The sequence below is a fragment of the Marmota monax genome, unplaced genomic scaffold (genome assembly GCF_021218885.2).
Source record: "Marmota monax isolate L192 unplaced genomic scaffold, Marmota_monax_Labrador192_F-V1.1 WCK01_AAM20220418_F8-fsc00078, whole genome shotgun sequence".
Lineage (NCBI taxonomy): Eukaryota > Metazoa > Chordata > Mammalia > Rodentia > Sciuridae > Marmota > Marmota monax.
In genome coordinates, this window is record NW_026694865.1 from 7,018,541 (window position 1) to 7,040,533 (window position 21,993).

General features: G+C 36.9%; 1 protein-coding gene across 6 annotated transcripts in view; it reads right to left on the reverse strand.

Annotated features, from left to right (window-relative positions):
* The window catches only part of Snx1 (sorting nexin 1), a 53,057-nt gene extending 31,670 nt beyond the window's left edge, over positions 1–21,387 (reverse strand). For 3 of the 6 annotated variants that reach the window (XM_046426576.2, XM_046426578.2, XM_046426577.2), the window contains exons 1-2: positions 21,131–21,385; positions 5,652–5,763 (exon numbers count right to left, since the gene is read on the reverse strand). In XM_046426576.2, coding sequence (XP_046282532.1) covers positions 5,652–5,763; positions 21,131–21,289 — 271 coding nt within the window. In that variant the 5' untranslated portion in view covers positions 21,290–21,385. Of the gene's footprint in view, positions 1–5,651; positions 5,764–21,130 lie in introns of all 6 variants that reach the window. The other 3 variants (XM_058573297.1, XM_046426579.2, XM_046426575.2) reach the window with 3 other exon arrangements.
* Positions 21,388–21,993: the final 606 nt, after the last annotated feature.

A 21,993-nucleotide genomic window follows, 5' to 3' on the forward strand; every position in this document is an offset into this window, starting at 1 on the left:
GAAAAAAAACAGAGATAGGGATCCAGAAAACATAATCAAGTTCTAGGTCAGTGTGCTAATCATTAAATGTGAATCATGTGCCACATTGTTAGAAAAGAACCTGATCCCTATCAGGAAAGATAAAACAGTAGTAATATAATCTGACCATGGAGTAGGAGTATAAAACAGAAAAAAAATATACATAATGAACATGTTAGGTTGTCAGGAGTCTTTGAAACAAACAACCAGTGGAGTGCGTGAAGGATATTCCCATCATGCAGGTTCCACATAAATAATATATGTGTGTGTTTGGAAATGAAACAGACAGGAAGTGCTACTGCTAATTCAAAATGTTTGGCTTGAGTGCTAGTAAGAACCTTTTGAAAAGCTGTATATTTTCTATGGAATTCATGTAACAAAGATGCTCAAACTTACATTAAAATACGCTTTTTTTTCTTTGAACTCCTGATAAGAGTAATGGAAAAAGCCTTTGGGCTCCATAAGATTCTGATCATCACTAGACTAATGATGTAGAAAATATATCAGAACATTTAAATTTCTATAGTCAATATCATGTTGGTTCATGCCTATAATCCCACTTATTGGGGAGTTGAAGACAAGATTACAAGTTGAAGGCCAACCTTGGCAACTTAGCAAGATACAAGCTCAAAATTTAACAAGGCTGGGGATGTAGCTTAGTTGGTAGAATAGCCCTAGGTTCAACCTCCAGTACCACAAAAATAAAATAAATGACTAAATAAAACATCTGAGACGCTATTCAAGTCCTAAACTAAATGTCTCATTATAGACATTCCTTTTTTTTTTTTTTTGGGAACTGGGGGTCGAACCCAGGGCTTTGCGAATGCAAGGCAGACGCTTTGCCACTGAGCTACATCCCAGCCCTAGACATTCCTTTTTAGAAATATCTTATGTTCCTTTCTTAGTAGTGAGGCAGGTATTGGTTACATATAAAACTGGTAGGGGAATAAAGTAAATAAGAATCATTATGAGAGAGAGAGAGAATTTTTAATATTTATTTTTTAGTTTTCGGCAGATACAACATCTTTGTTTGTATGTGGTGCTAAGGATCGAACTCAGGCCACACGCATGCCAGGCGAGCGGGCTACCGCTTGAGCCACATTCCCAGCCCGATAAATGTGTTCTTAATAAAGATATCCACTATGTATAAAGCCTAGGCATGGGGATAAGTCTGTTACACTAAGATTTCAGGTCATCTTATAAGGAAAGCTCATACACAAGTTAAATTATCTCAAAGATAGAAAATTCACCTTTCCAATCTGTCATATAACAAAGAATTCATTATTTGCATTTATATCATTTCTCCTGCAGAAATTTTATAAAAAAAAATAATCACTGTCAAATGAATAGTGTGCACTTTTAAGTTTCAGAGATAAAAGAAGTGGAAAATCTTCTCAATCTTTGTATTTCTTCTAAACTCTTCTTCCCACTCATGTCTTTAAAATTTCCTACCAGATAATTATAATTTTGTGGGTTAGTCTCTGTGTCCTCTATTCTGTAACATTGGTCTACCAGTCTGTTTTGGTGCCAATACCATGCTGTTTTTGTTACTATTAATCTGTAGTATAGTTTAAGGTCTGGTATAGTGATGCACCTGCTTCACTCTTCCTGCTAAGGATTGCTTTAGCTCTTCTGGGTGTCTTATTTTTCCAGATGAATTTCATGATTGCTTTTCTATTTCTATGAGGAATGTCATTGGGATTTTGATAAGTATTGCATTAAATCTGTATAGTGCTTTTGGAAGTATGGTCATTTTGATAATATTAATTCTACCTATCTAAGAGCAAAGTAGATCTTTCCATCTTCTAAGGTCTTCTTTGACTTCTTTCTTTAGGTTTCTATTAATTTTCATTATATAGATCTTTCACCTCTTTCGTTAAGTTGATTCCCAAGTCTTTAAATTATCTTATATTAGACAAAGGTGCCAAAAACATGCATTGGAGAAAAGATAGCCTCTTCAACAAATGGTGCTGGGAAAACTGGAAATCCATATGTAACAAAATGAAATTAACCCCTATCTCTCACCATGCACAAAACTCAACTCAAAGTGAATCAAGGACCTATGAATTAAACCAGAGACCCTGTGTCTAATAGAAGAAAAAGTAGGCCCTAATCTCCATCATGTGGGATTAGGCTCCAACTTCCTTAATAAGACTCCTAAAGCACAAGGATTAAAATCAAGAATCAATAAATGGGATGGGCTCAAACTAAAAAGTTTCTTCTCAGCAAAAGAAACAATCTGTGAGGTGAACAGAGAGTCTACATATTGGGATCAAATCTTTACCCCTCACATATCAGATAGAGCACTAATCTCTAGGGTATATAAAGAACTCATAAAGTCAAACACCAAAAAAACAAATAGTTCAATCAACAAATGGGCCAAGGACCTGAACAGACATTTCTCAGAAGATGATATAAAATCAGTCAACAAATATATGAAAAAATGTTCATCATTGCTAGCAATTAGAGAAATGCAAATCAAAACTACTCTAAGATTTCATCTCCAGTCAGAATGGCAGCTATTATGAATACAAACAACAATAAGTGTTGACAAGGATGTGGGGAAAAAGGTACAGTCATACACTGCTGGTGGAACTGAAAATTGGTGCAGCCAATATGGAAAGCAGTATGGAGATTTCTTGGAAAATTGGGAACGGAACCAGCATTTGACCCAGCTATCCCTCTCCTGGGTCTATACCCAAAGGACTTAAAAACAGCATACTATAGGGACACAGTCACATCAATGTTTATAGCAGCACAATTCATAATAGCCAAACTGTGGAACCAACCTAGATGCCCTTCAATAGATGAATGGATAAAAAAAAAAAATGTGGCATTTATACACAATGGAATATTACTCAGCAATAAAAGACTAAAATCATGGCATTTGCGGTAAGTGGATGGAGTTAGAGAAGATAATGCTAAGTGAAGTTAGCCAGTCCCAAAAAACCAAATGTTGAATGTTTTCTCTGATATAAGGAGGCTGATTCATAGTGGAGTAGGGAGAGGGAGCATGGGAGGAATAGACTAACTCTAGATAGGGCAGAAGGGTTGGAGGGGAAGGGAGGGGACATGGTGTTAAAAATGATGATGAAATGTGATGGTCATTATTATCCAAAGTACATGTATGAAGACACGAATTGGTGTGAATACACTTTGTATACAACCAGAGATATGAAAAATTGTGCTCTATATGTGTAATAAGAATTATAGTGCATTCTGCTGTCATATATAAATTTAAAAAAATAATAATTAAAAAAAAATTTCCTACCAGAGTTCTAATGTGAGAGTCCTCTTAAGATCTTGCCCTTCAACCTCTTGTATCTCCCCCTGCTCTCTATTCTCTCCTTTTAGGAATCTCATTTACATGGCAATTTTGACTACCACTTCTAGGAAGAAGATTCCCACGTTTCCAATTCTTTTCTCTTTTCTCTTTCGCAGGTGAAAAAAAACTCCTTGGGTATTTCTCTTTGCATTCCAAAAGACTTAAAATATTTGGTATTTAAAATACCAAAACCCAAAACTAACTCTTCCCCTAACTCCAGTTTTTTTTTTTTTTTCCTTTCTTCTTCTTCTTCTTTAGAATTTGGTTCTTAAAATGATACCATCTTGTCAATCCTTGGACTTGAACCATTTGATTTGGTCCTTAGCCTCTCTTTCTTTTTTGACATCCATTACATCCAAAACTGACACCAGATTTCTTTTCCTTTTGAAAAGTTTTATCTTTTCTTGACTACTTCTATCACCTTATGTTGGTCTTTGCCATTTCATTCTTGAACCGATTTTTAACCATCTTCTAAACAGCCTCCTGTTTTTGTCCACTGCAACTCATTTTATATAATAATTTCTCTACATCAGTTTTCTAAAACATTACTTTGCCCATATCACATTTGTTACCTAAAACTACCAATGGCTCTTAATTGACATTAGGATGAAAATTCAAACCCAAATTACTGATGTGTAAAGCCCTCCTGAACCTGTTTCTTTCTTTCTTTCTTTTTTTTAATATTTATTTTTTACTTATAGGTGGACACATCTTTATTTTTTTTTATGTGGTGCTAAGGATCGAAACCAGGGCCTCATGCATGCTAGGTGAGCGCTCTACCTCTGAGCCACAATCCCAGCCCCGCCTAAACCTGTTTCTAAACAACATTTCCAATCTATCTTCCACGGCTTCTCTTAAGAAACAATTTAAACATGAGTTAAATTATTAAATAATAGAGGAAGGAATGATAGAAATACAAAATCACAAAAGCTCATAAGAATAAGAGATCACATGAGATTATTGATTATAGCAGTAGTTTTCTTCTTTTTTGGTGTGTGTGTGTGTGAGTGTGTGATGCTGGGGACTGAACCCAGGGCTTTGTGTATGCAAGGCAAACACTCTACCAACTGAGCTATATCCCCATCCCTATAGCAGTGGTTTTAGACTCTTATGACTCCCACTAAGAAATTTTGTGTCATCATCCAAAATACATGTACAAAACTGAAACAAACGATTTAGGTAATTTGCCCTTCTAATAAAATCTGATTCTTAATTTAATGTCCGTCCCTTAATTATGCTTTATACTTCCTGTCCAATATTTTTTTCTCCTACTCTCCCAGGAAGTCTTCCAAGATCACGCTAGACAAAACAGTTTCTATGTTGGTATTACTGACATTCTGGATTTAACAATTTTTTTGTTGTAAAGGGCTGTCCTGCGCATTTTAGGGTGTTTAGCAGCGTCCATGGCTTCTACCAACTGGATAACTGTAATGCATCCAATTATGATGATTAAAACAACTCCATGAACTTAGCAAATGTCTTCTGGTAGGCAAAATCAATCCCAGTTGAGAACAGAGTAGTCTTCCTCAACAAAGATCTATCTAGCTCAAAATATTAATAGGATGAGAAAACCTACTGTATAGTAGTGGTTTTTATATTGCAAGTTGTAGCTTATTGGATTATGAAATAATTCAAGGGGTTGTAAAGAACATTAAAGAAAATGTATGATATGTCAAGATCATTATATTGTCTTGAGCAACCAATAAAAAAAACATTAAAGAAAAGAGAAACAATAGAAAATTTTAGACTTTATTAGAAGGTCAAATTACTTAAATCTGTTGTTTCAAGGCTGGGGATGTGACTCAAGTGGTAGCGCACTCGCCTGGCATGCGTGCGGTGCTGGGTTCAATCCTCAGCACCACAGACATATAAAGATGTTGTGTCCGCCGAAAACTAAAAAATAAATATTAAACTCTCTCTCTCTAAAAAAAAAAAAAAAAAAAAATCTGTTGTTTCAGTTTTGTACAAGTACATATATTTTGGACTATGACACAAAATTTCTTACTAGGAGTCTTGGTCATAAGAATCTAAAACCACTGCTACAATCAATAATCTCATTAAATCTCTTATTCTTATGAGCTTTTGTGATTTTGTATTTCTATCACTCCTCTATTATTTCTATTATTATTTAATAATTTAACTCATATATTTATGTCTTACTCCCTAAACTTGTAAGAATTTTGATGGAAGGGAATATATTTTATTCTGGAATCTTCCACTACAGTATCTTACATAAAGTTATGTTGCTAATACCATTTTCAATTTTAAAAAAGCTATTTAGAAGGTTCAATTTTGAGTCCATACTTGCCTGCAAAGAGATCCTGTGGCTCCTGGTCTTGTTCTTCCTCAATCCCATTTTCTTTGGAACCATTGTTGATGGGAAGAATAGATGCAGTTCTCTTTGGAGACTGGGGTTTACTCTGAAAACAGTGAGATACTCTGAATAAAACAGACTTATTAAAAACAAATAACATGCCTAGAAAAAATTTTTTTAATACAATCCCTCTGTCCCTTGGTTGTTTCCCCAAGTGTTTTAGGGGACAACAGGATCACTTGTCAGCTAGTTCAATTAGCAGCAAAACATTAATAGTAATGAAAGTACTGCTACTCAAATGATCACAGAGCTAATATAGGTTCATATAATTCAGGTTTAATTTCTAAAACTATACCCTTGCTGAAATGCCCTACCCCAAAGTACGTAACAACAATGGTGTGTGTAAGCACAGATAATTTTCAAAAGAATCTGTCCAAATGCATTTCTCCTTCTCCGCTGAAGACTTTTATTCTTTCAAATGCTGATGAGACACATTCTAGTGACCAGGACACACTACTCTGGAGTCCAGAATTCAAGCTCTGACCCTGGTTTACTTTTGTAGTGTTGTCTAAACTGTTAACTGAAACTCACTTGTGTTAGATGTTACTAACCCACATGACAGGCAAAGCAAGGTATACACTTTACATCTAATGCTGTTGGTGAATATAACTTCTTTTTTCATCCTTCTCACATTCACAAAATTTTCATCCACATTCTCTCAGGCTAGGAGAATAAAAACCAGTCATGCTTGGCCTAGAAGGCACATGGTGAAAATACAGTCAGTACATGGCCTTTAGTAAACGAGGCAAACAAGGGTGGGGTGGATCCCCAGACCGGTACCAGAGGGAACAAAGCCGGATTGTGCAGCACATGAACAGAAAGCTGGGAATCTGGCTTCAAAAGCCTATCATTGTGGAAATGCAGGGTTTTGAAGTCAGACCCTAAGGCTAAATCAGTTAAAAGACCTGAAACTTTTATGAAACATGTCCTTAACAAATCTGAGGGATTTGGTTCCTTGGAGACAAGACCTTTTCTGACCCAACAGAACAAAGTGAAAAGACATCTATTTGGGTACTTTGAATTTTTCATGCAAACAGCTTCGTCACCATAATGGGGCCACCCTCTAGGAAAGAAACTGTTACCAATATTTAGATTTATATTAGTAAATAATGTCCCTACTGCAACTTTTCTATGTTAATAAAGTTTAACAAGGTGCTTAGTTGTATATGTCTACATGTTATACCAAAAGTGGGTCCTGTCCTCTATCTGCTTCCACAATCTTCAAAAACAAAACAAAACAAAACCACTGTCTGCTGGACATGATGGTGCATGCCTGTAGTACCAGCTACTAGGGAGGGGGAAGCTGGAGAATCACTTGAGCCAAGACACCAGACTGGACAACAAGTGCAAGAAGATCCCATCTCAAAAAAAAAAAAAAAAAAGAAATCACTACAGAGAGAAGATAAATAACTGGGTAAAAACAAAACTAGAACTTCCCTTTGCCTCATAAACTGCCAACCACCTTCCTACACAACCACTTCCTTCCTTCACTCTTATACAGTACAGTGACTTCATAAGCCACCTTTTGTACTGTTGTCTAAACTGTTAACGGTCAGTCCACTTTCCACTGACCAATCATCTCCAGATGAAGATCCAGGAGAGATTAAAACCCAGTACACAGTAAGAATATATGTATACAAATGTAATTTACTAGTAGCTCACAAGGGAAACTAAAGTAACAGGAAAGTCAGTAAAAATTTAATCACTTTTAAAAATGCCTAAAAGAATCTATTCCTGTGATATGCAGATGAATAAAGCCAGCTTTCCACTTCTGACCTATCAACTAATCTTGGAAGTAACATGACTAAGAATGCTTTATGAAACATTATTAGGATAGCAGTCTGTCACAGTGACAGATGGAGATGAATGGGATACACAGGGACAACTAGAGCATTAGCACCTGTCTTTTCTCCCTCCACCCAGCCCCCTTCAATCCCAATCCAGTAAGTATGACTAGAACTATGATTTTAAAAAAGATGTGTGCTCCCTCAGTAAGCTAAGTAACTGTGAGACTCAAAACTACTCTCAGATCTCCCCTGGGAGCCCATTCCCAAAACCACACAGTTAAGTCCTAAGAGAGCTGAAGATAGATTGATTACCATACCTATTACCTTAATCTTCCTCAGCAGTTCTTTTGCAAAATTAATCTTCTACAAATGTAAAACTCTATGTCCTGTTCTTCTCCCTACATTGTTTTCCCTATCATTAATAATTGTAGGGCTGGGGGTGTAGCTCAGTGGTAGAGCACTTGACTGGCATGTATGAAGGCCTGGGTTCAATCCCCAACACCAAAAAGAAAAAAAAATTGGGGGATGAATAGCCCAAAAGAAATTCTGGTCATTTGGGAGGCTGGTAATGTGGCTCAGTGGTACAGTACTTGCCTTGAACGCAAAAGGCCCTGGGTTCAATCCCAGCAATACCAAAAACAACAACAAAAGTACAAAAATCCTACTTTTAGTGACTTTTTTTTTTTTTTTTTTACCAAGATTGAACCCAAGAGAGCCACATCCCCAGCCTTTAAAAAAAATATTTTATTTAAGAGACAGGGTCTCACTGAGTTGCTTACGGCCTCACTAAGTTGCTGGCTTTGAATTCAAGATCTTCCTGTCTCAACCTCCCAAGTTGCTGGAATTACAGGCATGCCCACCCCACCCAGTATGACTTAATTCCCTATTATGTGGATATATCCCAACATAATCATTCTCTTAAGGTTGGACAGTTAACTAGTTTTCAGGTTTCATCAAATAATGTTGTGATCGATGCCATCTTGAATATAAGTCCACATTTGATTTTTAGGGGCAATAGACTGCTGGCCATTTGAATCCTCATGGCTTATCTTAATGTCCTTTGCCTGTTTTTGTATTTAAGTTAACATCTCTTGGGTGCACTTTTTTGTTTGCTTTTGTTGTTTGATGTTGCTGGGGATGGAATCTAGGGTTTTGTACATGGCAAGTGCTCTATCACTGAGCTACATCCCCCATCCACTTTTCTTAAATAATATGCTAGCCCTCTTTCTGCCATATTGTACAATATCCCTCCCAACTTTACTTCTTTTCATATTTGTTTTACTTTTGTTTGTCCTTATCAAATGTACTTTCAGTTGATTTGGACTGGCACTGGACAAACTAAGCTTCTTTCTTTGGCTGAAGAGTACCCAGCACCCAGCCTTCAAGCCATAATAATATACTCAAGTTTTACTTACAATCAAATTTTTTAAAAAAAAACCTAACTGGGTATAACCACTTTTAAGATAAGAAAAAGGACAAATGTTCATGGCATCCCATATTCACCTAGGCAAACAAGTTTTCCATGAGACTAGAGTCTATAATAATAACTTGTCATCAAAATACATACCCATCGAGGCATTATAACAATGCATTTCATATGCCATGTCTAAGGTTAAAAGGCTATTTAAAAATTAGTATTAATGATGTAAAATATATATTAGAGTGCTAATTTTTTAATTTGTGCATTATAATTATACATAATAGTGGGGTTTGTGATTCAATATTTGTATATGCACACAATATAACAATATAATTTTTAACAATATAATTTGGTAAAATTTCATTCTCTTATATTTCTTCTTTTCTTCCTCTCTTCTCTCCCTAGTCTCCCTTCCATTTTAGAAAGCTAATTTTGATTCAACAATTAAAATTCCAGAACGAACTTATTTTGGGAGAAAGAAGACACACTGATTACACTGAGTGGCAAATTCAAGACTAAAAATAAGCCTTGCTTTATAATACACACACACACACACACACACACACACAATGGTACTGAGGATTGAACCCAGGGGTGCTCAACCACTGAGCTACGTCCCCAGTCCTGTTTTGTATTTTATTTAGAGACAGGGTCTCACTGGGTTGTTAAGTGCCTCACTAAGTTGCTGAGGCTGGCTTTGAACTCGCAATCCTTTGCCTCAGCCTCCCGAGCCACTGGGATTACAGGCATGTGCCACCATGCCTGGCTTTATTATCTATATTTTTAAAACCTCTAAATTCTAGGCAACAGATTAAAAGTTTGTTTGTAATATAGTAAGTAAAGCCCCCAAACTGCCCTATTTCCTCTTGCCTTTTTTTTTTTTTAATATAAAAGCATTCTTTTTTGTTAGTAGATAGAATTCCTAGGTAAGATATCCAACATTTGCTTTACTGCCTTTGGTTGTTAATTCTAACAGGTGGTTCCACTAATAAGCCTATTTAAGAGTGCAGATACTTCTGTTTATAATTATAAGAACACACAGACAGACCAACACTAATTTGCAGACAGGTATTAGATGTTATAGCAAGAGAACACATTTGTTAAAAGCAAATGGGTATTTCTCAACAATTACTAGCCTCAACCTATGAGGCCCAGACCATTAACACTATTTTCTCAGCTCAGGGAAGGACAGATGTGGGCTTGTTGCCCTTCAAAGCTGACACAGCCATTCAGAACCAAAAAGTCCTGCTGTGATTCAGGGTAACTTCCCTTTAGGTTAACCAGTTGTGGTTCTTCTTTATGTTGCCAATTGCTCTTTGCTTCACACAGAACCAGTGCATTACATTCAAGAGATCTCAAAAGGGTAGGTATTGTCAAAACCCTCAGTGTCTTAGAGGTTGAATGTATATTAAATGTTAAGGTAACCCTGCTTCTAGGACTAGATATCATTTTTTGGAAAGAAAATTAGTACAATTTAGTAAGGCAAGATGGAGTTAAGGAATTGTGTGATCACACTAATGTAACAAGGCAAGAAAAATTAGAAATAAGTCAATGACAGGAACTATACCCTGATGATAATAGGGCAGCCATGCAGTCTTTAAAAATTGACCCTGGCAGATTGCAGCAATAAATACAGCTCCTTTTGCCATCTTTACTGATAGAAATGAATGAAATGGTTAGTATATTTTATTGGTATTGTAACAAATTATCAAAAACTTAAGTTTAAATAATGCAAATTTATCACCTTTTAGTCTCACAAAAGTCCAATACAGGTTTCACTGTATAGGCTAAAATCAAGATGGATTGGGGCATTCCTTTCTGGAGGTTCTAGAGGGTAATCGGTTTTCTTGCCCTTTCCAGCTTTTAGGTCTTTCCTTGGTCCCCTTCCTTGTTCTTCAAAGTCAGCAATGTTGAATCTTTCTGTGTCTTTCTTCTGTAGTATCTTCCATATCATGGACTCCTCTCACATTTTTAAGAATATTTATGATTACACTAGCCCCATGCAGATAATCCAGGATGATCACTTCATCTTAAAGTCAGGTGATTAGCAATCTTAATTCCATCTTCAACTTAAATCCCCCTTTGCCATGTAACTAATATATCCAGTGCTTCTAGGATTAGGATGTAGACAACTTGGTAGGAAAAGAGGGAGCTTTATTCTGCCTACCACAGGCAAGTGACTCCTGTCCCAGCACATTCATCTCAATTCACAATAGCCAAAGTATGGAACCAACCTAGGTTGTCTACAGACAGATAAATGGATAAAGAAAATGTGGTATATATGGACAATGGAATTTTTATTCAGTCATAAAGAAAAATGAAATATGTCATTTTCAGGAGAATGGATGGAAGTTGAGACCATTATGTTAAGCAATTTCTCTCATAATGTGAGAAGCTAATGAGGAAAAAAGGAAAAGAAAGGGAGGTGTCTCATGAAAATTAAAGGAAGATCAGGGAGAGGGAGAAGGCAAGGGAAAGGAGAAATACTGGGGAATGATACTGGCCAAATTATATTGTTATATTATGTGCGTGTATGAATGTGTAACAAATCCCACCATTATGTATAACTATAATGCACCAATAAAAAATTATGGAGAAAAAAATGGTGCATCTGTGGTTGGGAGAATGGACATTCACTGTCCATTGGATTTGAGAGTACAGTATACCTTGCTTTGTAAACTTGGTGAACTAAAATGATGTCACATTATTACTCCTTCTCATAACTTAAGAAGTTATATTAGGGGTTCTTATCTTGGGCCCATGAACTACAGAATTCAGGGGCAGTCTATGAACCTGAATGGGAATAAAATTACAATTTCATTTTCCTTAATCGTTAACAGAAATTTAACATGTTCTTTAACCATAAAGATAAGCAGCAAACCATAATTGCAATAGCAGTGCTTGAGACTATATCTAAAAGATATTAGGTGCTGGGCTCAGTGGCACACACCTACAATCTCAATAACTCAGGAGACTGAGGCAGGAGGATCACAAATTTGAGACCAGCCTTAGCATTTTAGTGAGGCCCTCAGCAATTCAACAAGACCCTTTCTCAAAATAAATAAATAAATAAAGGGTCAGGGATGCAGTTTAATGGTAATGTACCCTTGTGTTCAATTCCCTGTACAAAAAAAAAAAAAAAAAAAAGAAAAGAAAATAGATGTTTTATAATATCACAGTTTCTGTAGATCTTAAAGTGTCATTTATGCTCATCTCTATTTAAAAGTTATATTATTTTGTGATCCTCAGGCCTCAGGTTTCTGAGCCACTGGGATTACAGGTGTGGGCCTAAATTGTTTTAAAGGAACTCAAAACCACATATCTGAAACTCTAGGTATATTTAATCTAAGTATATTTCGTGTCTTCCATAACTCTAGTAATTATATTAAATACTGGAATATTCGACATTATGTGTAAAATCACTAGATTTATGTGATTTTACAAAATCTAGTGATTTTACACATAATGTCGAATATTCCAGTATTTAATATATATTATCATATCAATATTATATGTATTATCATTATAATAAAAATACCTGAATAGCTATTTTTATTTATTTATTTATTTTTTAAAGAGAGAGAGGGAGGGGGGGGAGAGGGAGAGAGAGAATTTTTAATATTTATTTTTTAGTTTTCGGTGGACACAACATCTTTGTTTGTATGTGGTGCTGAGGATCCAACCCGGGCTGCACGCATGCCAGGCGAGCGCGCCACCGCTTGAGCCACATCCCCAGCCCCAATAGCTATTTTTAGTTATAAGGATATTTTCAGTTTGAAAACTTCTACAAAAACTTCTGTAATCTAAGTAAATTTAAAACCTTACTCAAATGGAATGTAGCTCCCAATTATTGTTTTCCAAAACAACGTATGAGTTTTGCTCTCTTACGAAGTGTCTCCAACCATCATGTCTATAGAAATGTCATCACTGAAACTTCTGAAAGTTTTCCAGATTTTCAGTCTTGTTATCTATATCACTGTCATTATATTGAGTTCTGTGTCTGCAGACAGTTCAGGTTTCAGTTATAGAGAACTCACTGGATATACCTACAAGCTGTTCTTTTACTTCAGTTGACTTAAAAATCAAATAAAAAGACAAAACACAGCATAAAGATTGGAAAAAAATTTTATATAATTATTGTACCTATTATTAGCATTAAAAATATTTGTTATTTTTACAAAATTATTTTAATGTATTGAACCTGACTGTTGAGCTAATTAAGGAAAACAATGAGTAAGGCCATTAGAAATCTCACTAAAAGGACAGTACATTATCTACCAAAATTAAGCTACAGATGTTCTACTTAATTTTCTGGCATAATTTCTCTATGAAACTTTTTGGGTTTCAAATTCACAGAACTCAGAAGGACCCAGAAAACTACAGAAATATCCAAGTGCTAATGGATGATTTATCCCCTAAATCTGAAAAAACAAACCCAGTTCAACTATGTTCTGAAAGCAGACTGAAGCCCCAGCTGTCCATTTGACTAAGCAAAAGAATAAGTCAGAAACAGTTGAGCAACAGGCTTTTCCTGGAGATGAGATACTTATGGCTGCTTGCTCTAGCAACAACCAACTACTCATGATTTATTTACACCAAAAGTGCTGAGAAGCTTTGAAGACCAAGGGAGAGAAATTAGAATATTATTTTTCCCCTCCCAACATAACCAACTGTAAATGGCCAAGTCAGAAGTACCTGAGTAAGCAAAAGGGGCAGCAATTCTCTCCAAAAAGCAGAAAAGTCCAACAGCAACGTTTGCAGTTTCTCTTATATGCCCCAACTCTTTATTTATTTAAATATTTAACTACACTGGGGATTGAACCCAGGGCCTCACACATGGTAGGCAAGGGCTATACCACTGAGCTACACTCCCAGTTATTTTTAAAAATTTTATTTTGAGATGGGGTATTGCTAAGTTTTCCAGGCTGGCCTCAAATTTTCAATCCTCCTGCCTCAGCCTCCCAAGTCACTGGGATTATAGGCATTCAACCACAATGCCTGGCCCCAAACACTAATTTTAAATAAATTTTAAGTTGGGTCCTTATCAGTCAGCTATATGAGTCTTCTCTTTTCCTCCAAAAGTGCTTTATAACTACATTTTTTTTTTTTTGGTGGGTGGATATTGAGGATTGAACCCAGGGATACTCTACTACGGAGCCACATCCCCATATTGGGGCCTTGAACTTGAGATCCTCCTGCCTCAGCTTCCTGAGTTGCTGGGATTACAGGTGTGCACCACTGTGCCCACTACCTCCATAATTCTGAAAGTTAGGTTAACTGTTAGGGCAATTTAATGATTAATAAACTGATTAGAACCAAGAAAAAATAAATTAAAATTTTAAAAAATGAGCTACACCATAGCCCTTGCTACTAAAAAAATAAATTAATGATTCTGTACTTCATGGAAATGTAAATTTTCAAGAAGTACAATCTGTTTATCATTTGAGCTAAACACTAAAGTGAACTTTTGGCCATAATACTATCACTGCCTTCTTTTTCTTTTTAATTTTCTGTAGTTGTAGATGGACAGAATGCCTTTTTATTTATTTATTTTTTAATGTGATGCTAAGGCTCAAACCCAGCGCCTCACACATGCTAGGCAAGAGCTCTGCCACTGAGCTACAGCCCCAGTCCTATCACTGACTATTTAAAGAATATTTTTATCAGAATGTGGAATTTCAACTTGTGATGTTAACTCCAAAATGTACTATTTGAAGCAATGTGCCTGTAGAAGATATTATACCTGAAAGGGAAACTTACCCATACTATTTCAATGACTAAACCATTATTAAAGAAACTAAGCAATACACCCTTTGTGTATGTGTGTGTGTGTGTGTGGGGGGGGTACCAGGGATTGAACGCACTCAACCATTGAGCCATATCCCCAGCCCTATTTTGTATTTTATTTAGAGACAGGGTCTCACTGAGTTGCTTAGCACCTCGCTTTTTGCTGAGGCCAGCTTTGAACTTGAGATCCTCCTGCCTCAGCCTCTCAAACTGCTGAGATTACAGGTGCGCGCCACCATGCCTGGCAGCAATACACCTTTTCATAAAGATATGTATAGAGCTGGGTGTGGTGGTACACACTTGTAATCTCAGCTATTCAGGAGGCTGGGGCTAGAGGATTACAAGTTTGAAGCGACCCTGAACAACACAGAAAGACCCTTAGCAACTTAGCAAGACCCAGTCTCAAGATAATAAATAAATAGGGCTGGGGATATGGCTCAGTGGTACAGCATTCCTGAGTTCAATCCCTAGTACTGAAAATAAAAGGGTATTTTTAAAGATATTGTTATGGAGATTCACTTTCAGAAGTTTGATTAAGACCACAAAAGGTCTAAGTGCCAAGTAACTTACTGAGGACAGGCTACACCTTTGGGAACAAATGTGCATGTTTTACAGAACAGAGAATTAAAGTACTGGCCAGTTGAACTGTGGATGTCCTTACAGCTATTAATAAAACTACCAAATTCTGTCCCAGATCCAAAGAAGTTATTCTATGAACACTCAAGGTCTGAAAAGAGCTGAAGAGGGATTGTATAATGGTGTGACCACTACGGAAAGTAGTATGGAGGTTCTTAAAAAAATTAAACTAGAATTATCATATAATCCAGCAATCCCATTACTGGGTATACATCCCAAAAATATGAAAGTAGGATCTTAATGAGATATTTGCACATTCACGTTCAAAACAGCACTTTTTGCAATAGCTTACAGGTGGAAGCAACCCAAGTGACCACTGGTAGATGATGGATAAACAAACTGGGGTAATATACAAACAAGAGAGAATTATTCAAGTTAAAATGAAGTACTGACCCATGGTACAATATGGATGAACCCTGAAGACATTATAGCAAGCAAAAACCTATCAGAAAAAGACAAATACTGCATGATTCCACTTATTTGAGATATCTAAATTAGACAAATTAGAAACTATGCTGGCTTCAGTGTAATTGGCTTGTAGTCCCAGCTACTGGGAAGAGACTGAGGCAACAGGATGGCTTGAGCCAACCAGCTCAAGACCAGCATGGGCAATATAGCAGGACTCTGTTTCAACAGAAAAAAAAAAAAAAAAAAAAGAATTACTTTCATAGAAATGTAAAATTAGAATGATGATTACCAAGGACTGGATAGAAGAGGAAAGGGGGAGTTATTCTTTAATGGGTACAGAGTTTTAGATTTGCAAGTTGAAAACATTCTGTAGATGTTTCACATCAATGTGAATATACCTAACACTACTTTACTGTATACCTAAAACAATTAAGATGGTATATTTTGTGGTTTTTTTTAACCATGATTTAAAAAATTGATTTCTCCCCACAAGGATACATGCTATACTAATCACAGATTTAGAGCTAGATTCTATGACTATGCCCTTTCCTATTTAAATGTTAATATGTAACTTACATTTACATAACTTTCTGTCATATACATAAAACACTGACATTTAGGAGTCAACTGCTATCCCCAAGACATTTTAAATACCAATAAAAGTAAATTATATTGTTCATTAATCTTAAACACCAGTAGACATATGTAAATGATTCTTTTTTTGGTACTGGAGATTGAACCTAGGGAGCTTAACCCCTGAGCCACACTGCCAGCCCTTTAAAAAAAAAAAAATTGAGACAAGGTTTGCTAAAATGCTTAGGATCTTGCCAAATTGCTGAGGCTGGCTTTGAACTTGCGATCCTTCTACCTCAGCTTCCAGAGCCGCTGGAATTACAGGTCTGCAGCACACCAGGCAACATATGTAAATGATTCTTGACTAATCAAATTATTCAAAATATGACTTTTCAAGTTCCCTTTGCTATTCCTTTTTTATCTTATTTCATTTTTTTTCCAAACATTTCTCTAATCACTAGGGCTTCAATTCACAAAATAAGAGTAATGGGCCAGACACAGTGGCACATGCCTGTAATCCCAGTAGTTCAGGAGGCTGAGGCAGGAAGATCACGAGTTCAAAGCAAGCCTCAGCAAAAGTGAGGCACTAAGCAACTCAGTGAGACCCTGTCTCTAAATAAAATACAAAATAGGGCTGGGGATGTAGCTCTGGTTGAGTGCTCCTGAGTTTGATCCCTGGTGTACACACACACACACACACACACACAAAGAGAGATGGGAAAAAATTCCAATTGTCCACCAAAAGGAGTTGCCAGATTTGGCCAAAATCTGAACTGAAGGTATTTATGTTTTCTCCCTTTCTCTCAACATGAGAAGTCCTGCCACAGTTCTTCCCTTTTATTTATAAGATAAATCTAGTCATGGTCCCAGCATGCTGCTAACGAGGGCAGGCATATAAGTACTGGGAAGGCAAATAAAATAATTTGCTTCAATTCTAATCACTTTAGGTTTATAACTTCACAAACACAATGAGGGAGCAATAAGCCCATAAGAGCATAAATCAAATGAGGGGGAAAATATATGAGATTTATATATATATATATTTTTTAACAAGACAATTTTAACAATTATGAGCACCAAAAGAATGGCTCTACTTTAGTCACTTGTTTTATTAAGGGAAAAATTACTCCTATTCCCTAATTAATAGAATTTTAACTAAAAAGCTATACATCTGGATTCAATTCAGATAATATATAGAGAGTAGACTTTTCTTATTTATGGGCCCACAAAGAGAAAGAAGAGAAGGTCTTAGGTATTGTTAAGAATCAGAACTTCCAAAAGCTGGTTTTTCAGTCTAAGAGTAATGACTTCAGATTTGCTCTAATAATTTTTTTGCTTCAGTCTCTTCCACTTAAATAATTGGTTTACAGATTTTGAGATGTACATCTTTCTATTATAAATCAAATCACATTTTTATTATTGTACTAACAAAGCCAATACTATACTCAAATCACATTTTTATTTCTGTGTTAACAAAGTCCAGTACTCTTGGGCTGTAAAAGAAAGACAATGGGATGATTAACAGCAGCAGCTGTTAAGTCCAGAAAATTGCACGCATACCATAATTTAGTTTTAAAAATTTATAAGCCTCATTTTTCAATTCTTTAATTCCTATCACTTTGCCTCCAAAATGTAACTAAACACAATATGAAGATTCACTTGTATCAATAGGAAACTACTCCAATCACTAAGTGCCTACTTTGATGGCTTTTAGTTAATCAAATCAATCTTATTAGGTTCTTTTTTGTTGTTGTTTTTTGGTACCAGAGATTATACCCAGGTGTGATTCACCACTGAGCCATATCCCCAGCTCTTTTTATTTTTTGAGACAGGGACTCCTAAGTTGCTTAGGGTCTTGCTAAATTGGTGAGGCTGGCTTTGAACTTTCAGTTCTCCTGCCTCAGCCTCCTGAGCCCCTGGGATTATAGGCCTAAATTTTGATTTTTGATAACTGTATTACCTATTTTTAGGGTTAATTAACTTTTCTAATCCATGATTACATTCTATGGATTTTTTTTCTTAGAATAATTTTAGTTTACTAAATGCTCATCAACAAATACAGCTCAAGCCCTCAAAATATTAAGTACTTTTAAAAATATTTATATTTGAAAGGAACTGTTCTAGATGTTTCACAGATATTCTAATTTAATCCTCAAAACAACAGAAGTAAATATAGCCATCCTGGGCTGGGGAGGTAGTTCAGTGCTGGAGTGCTTGCCCAGCATGTGCAAGGCCCCAGGTTCAATCCACAGTACTGCACTGCTCCAGCACACACACCCCCACACACAAAAAAAGCAGTCCCTCCTTCCATATATGATGGGGATTAGACTGGTTCCAGTAACCCACCTAGCGCAGCTCTGGTCCACCCCATTATCTGGGATGCTCAAGTTTATTATATAAAATGGCACAATATTTGAATAACCTACAGAGCTCCCTTAAACCTAAAATCATCTTAATTACTTATAGTACCTAATACAATGCAAATAGTTTTTAATATTGAATTGTTTAGGGAATATAGATAAGAAAGTCTATACATGTTCATTACAGAGCAACCTTCCCCACCCGCAATCTGTGGTTGGTTGAATTCACAGATGTCAAAGTCAAGATAGGAAGCCCAACTGTACTATTAGTATTCATAATTTGTGGGTGAGAAAATTTCATACAGAGTATCTTATCTAAAGTTAAGCAAGTAGTACAGTCTAGATTTAAGTCAGAATTCAAAGCCCACTCTAATTATTTTATCCTTCACTGTTATTCCTTAAAATACAGAAGTGCTACAATCCTTTGCAATCCTCTATATTCTCTGGCTCACAACTAAAAGTATTTATTGAAGTGTAATTTGTATTTGATGGCTGTTTAACAAAACAGTTTAACTAGTGAGGAATCTTGTGGTCCTGGCTTCCTGAAAATTAGTATCAAGAAAGACAGCTCAAAGAAAGACAGCTTACAAGGGGTATTTCAGTTTCCTTAGCAACTCAGTTTTTCTGTATCAAATCTAAATAAAAATGACTATGATTTCTGTGGCAGAACAAGGTCATTATAATCCCCTCTTCCTCCCATTAGCTGGAAAGTAGGCAAGGGATTTTACAATCTTAGGAGACAGGTATCATGTGAGATCAATTAAATTATGGCTCCTGAACTTCTTTAGAGAATTCTGGAAAATAATTTCTCACCCTTCCAGCCTCGCCTTTGGAAAATAAATCAACATTTGTCCAGGAACCAATCGTTTTCAGTGCCGGAGTATCTATTTTCAAATACTTGGTCTGAATATCTATCATCCTAGAGTTACCAACAGTAGCTGTTCTCCATGATTTATGAGAGATTAACTATACAAAGATTTGTTTAAAATTTGAACAAAGATAACAACAAGAATTATTTTCTGGAATAACAGACTTCATTAGAAAGTTTATATTAGCATCAGCAAGCACTGTAGGAGCACCATTATGGACTTAATTCCTGAATACTATAAAGGGAAAATTCTAATGATTGTCACAGAAAAGTTTCAAAAAAACAAATCTTTTTTTTTTTTCTGACATAAATGAGGTGAGTCTCAAACTTTTACAGACACATACTACATTAAAAATTTTTAAAGCAACTTAGGAGTTCCTGTCTCAAAAAATAAATAGGGCTAGTGATATGGCTCAGTGGTGAAGCACACCTGGGTTCAATCTCTGGTGCCAAAAACAACAACAAAAAGAACCTAATAAGATTGATTTGATTAGCTAAAAGCCATCAAAGTAGGCACTTAGTGACTGGAGTAGTTTCCTAATGATACAAGTGAATCTTCATATTGTGTTTAGTTACATTTTGGAGGCAAAGTGATGGGAATTAAAGAATCGAAAAATTGAGGCTTATAAATTTTTAAAACTAAATTATGGTATGCGTGCAATTTTCTGGACTTTAAATTTAGTCAATTAGTTTCTGAGTAGCTACTATGAAGAGAAGCCTAATCCAATATTCAAAAGATAAATTCACAGACTCAGCACTGAACTTTACAACCTGGAACTAACTGTATAAGAGCTATGAGTCAGTATTCTCATAAAATAGCCCTAAACATCTCAACTAGTTCCATAACTGTTTATTGAGTATCATGTTCCCCATATAAAGGTTAGTTTTTCCTGTATATTATTAGAAATCTGTATATTTACTATGGGAAATGTCATTTCCTCCTCCCATTTACAGATTTGCTCCCAATTAGGTACTTGCCACTTTAATGCTTTCTCTTAATAGCATGTTTTCTGGTTTATGTGGTAATTTATCTGGCAGGGCCTTATCTGAACAACGAGCTTTGGCCCTATTCTCCTGAAGAGAGGAGTCAACCTAACTTTTATAAACTTAGTTACCAAATAACTAAGTTATTTTGGTAATAACTGGTAAGTGCAGATCTAAGGAGGATTTGTGGGCGGGTCACTAGTCCAGGCTATTCCAGATAACGTTCTTCAACCTAGCAGCAGTATGGCAGAGGAAAGGTCTGACCCCAGCCCCTTATTCTGACCTATTGAGTCAGCATGGCCAGAGCACAACCAGAAAACAGCCCCGTGGATCTTTGGGGCGATCACACTGCAAGGCCAAAGAACGGTCTCGGCGGCTCTTGGCTTTTAAGGACCTCGGCGGCGAAACCACAACAACCCCTCATTCCTCAACCTACCGTTTGGCTTTCACTCAGGGCCCCCCATCCCCGACTGCAGACTCCGAGGCGATGTCTCACCAGGCCCACTCTCCCTAGTTCCCTGGACCCTCTCCTGGCATCTCTTCTATCTTGGGGCGCCCTGTCGCCTGCTGCCCCAAAGGGTGGAACTCACCGCTGCCGCAGCGCCAGTGAAAATGTCCTCCCCCTCTGTGTCGCTGTCCCCACCTTCGGGTTCTGACCCCCCGGCTGTCCCCTCAGACTCCGCATCCAAGCCGGGGAACGGCGGTGGGAGTCTCTCCGAAGCGCTACAGCCGCCACCTCCCGACGCCATCTTCCTCCACCCGCGGCGGAAGCCACAACAACAACTTTATAGAGAGATCGCCGTGAGCAAAGCGTTCTATCGGTGCGAAGACAGCAAGGGCCGCGACAGACCCTGCGGGACTGGAGAGGCGGGACCCGGGCTCCGGGGGCGGGAGGGGCGGGGCCGCGGCTGCTGCCCAGCGAATCAGGGCTCCGTACCGCGACGCTGCGCTCTTAACAGGGTGGGCCAAGTGGGCAAAGAAGGCGGGGCTAGGGGGCTGCAGGTTCCTAAGGCCCTTTGTGCTGTGCGTAACTTTATCTAATAGCTTTCTGAAAATTCGTTTGAATAAAGGAGTCTAAAAATAATATTTGGAATGGACTATCCATTCCAAGCACAGTACCCTCACAGAGATTCAATTAAAAAAAGTTTTGTTTTGTTTTTTTAATTGAGGTCTCTGAACAGAGTACAGGAAAGTTTTATCACTCTTTGGACATTCAGTTAATTTGTTCTATATGTACTGAGCATGTACTGTGAGCCTGGCACCTTGCTGTGTTTTTGAAATACTGAAATAAGCTCTTGGACCATTGGGTGCTTACAATTTAATGAGGGAGGCAGCCATGTAAGTCAACAATTCCATATGTTCATGCTGTACTGTATGCTGGGGGAAAAGTAACAGAAAGTTTTATCTGCTTGGAGAAGTCAAGAGGCCTCACATACGGTGTGACACATCATAC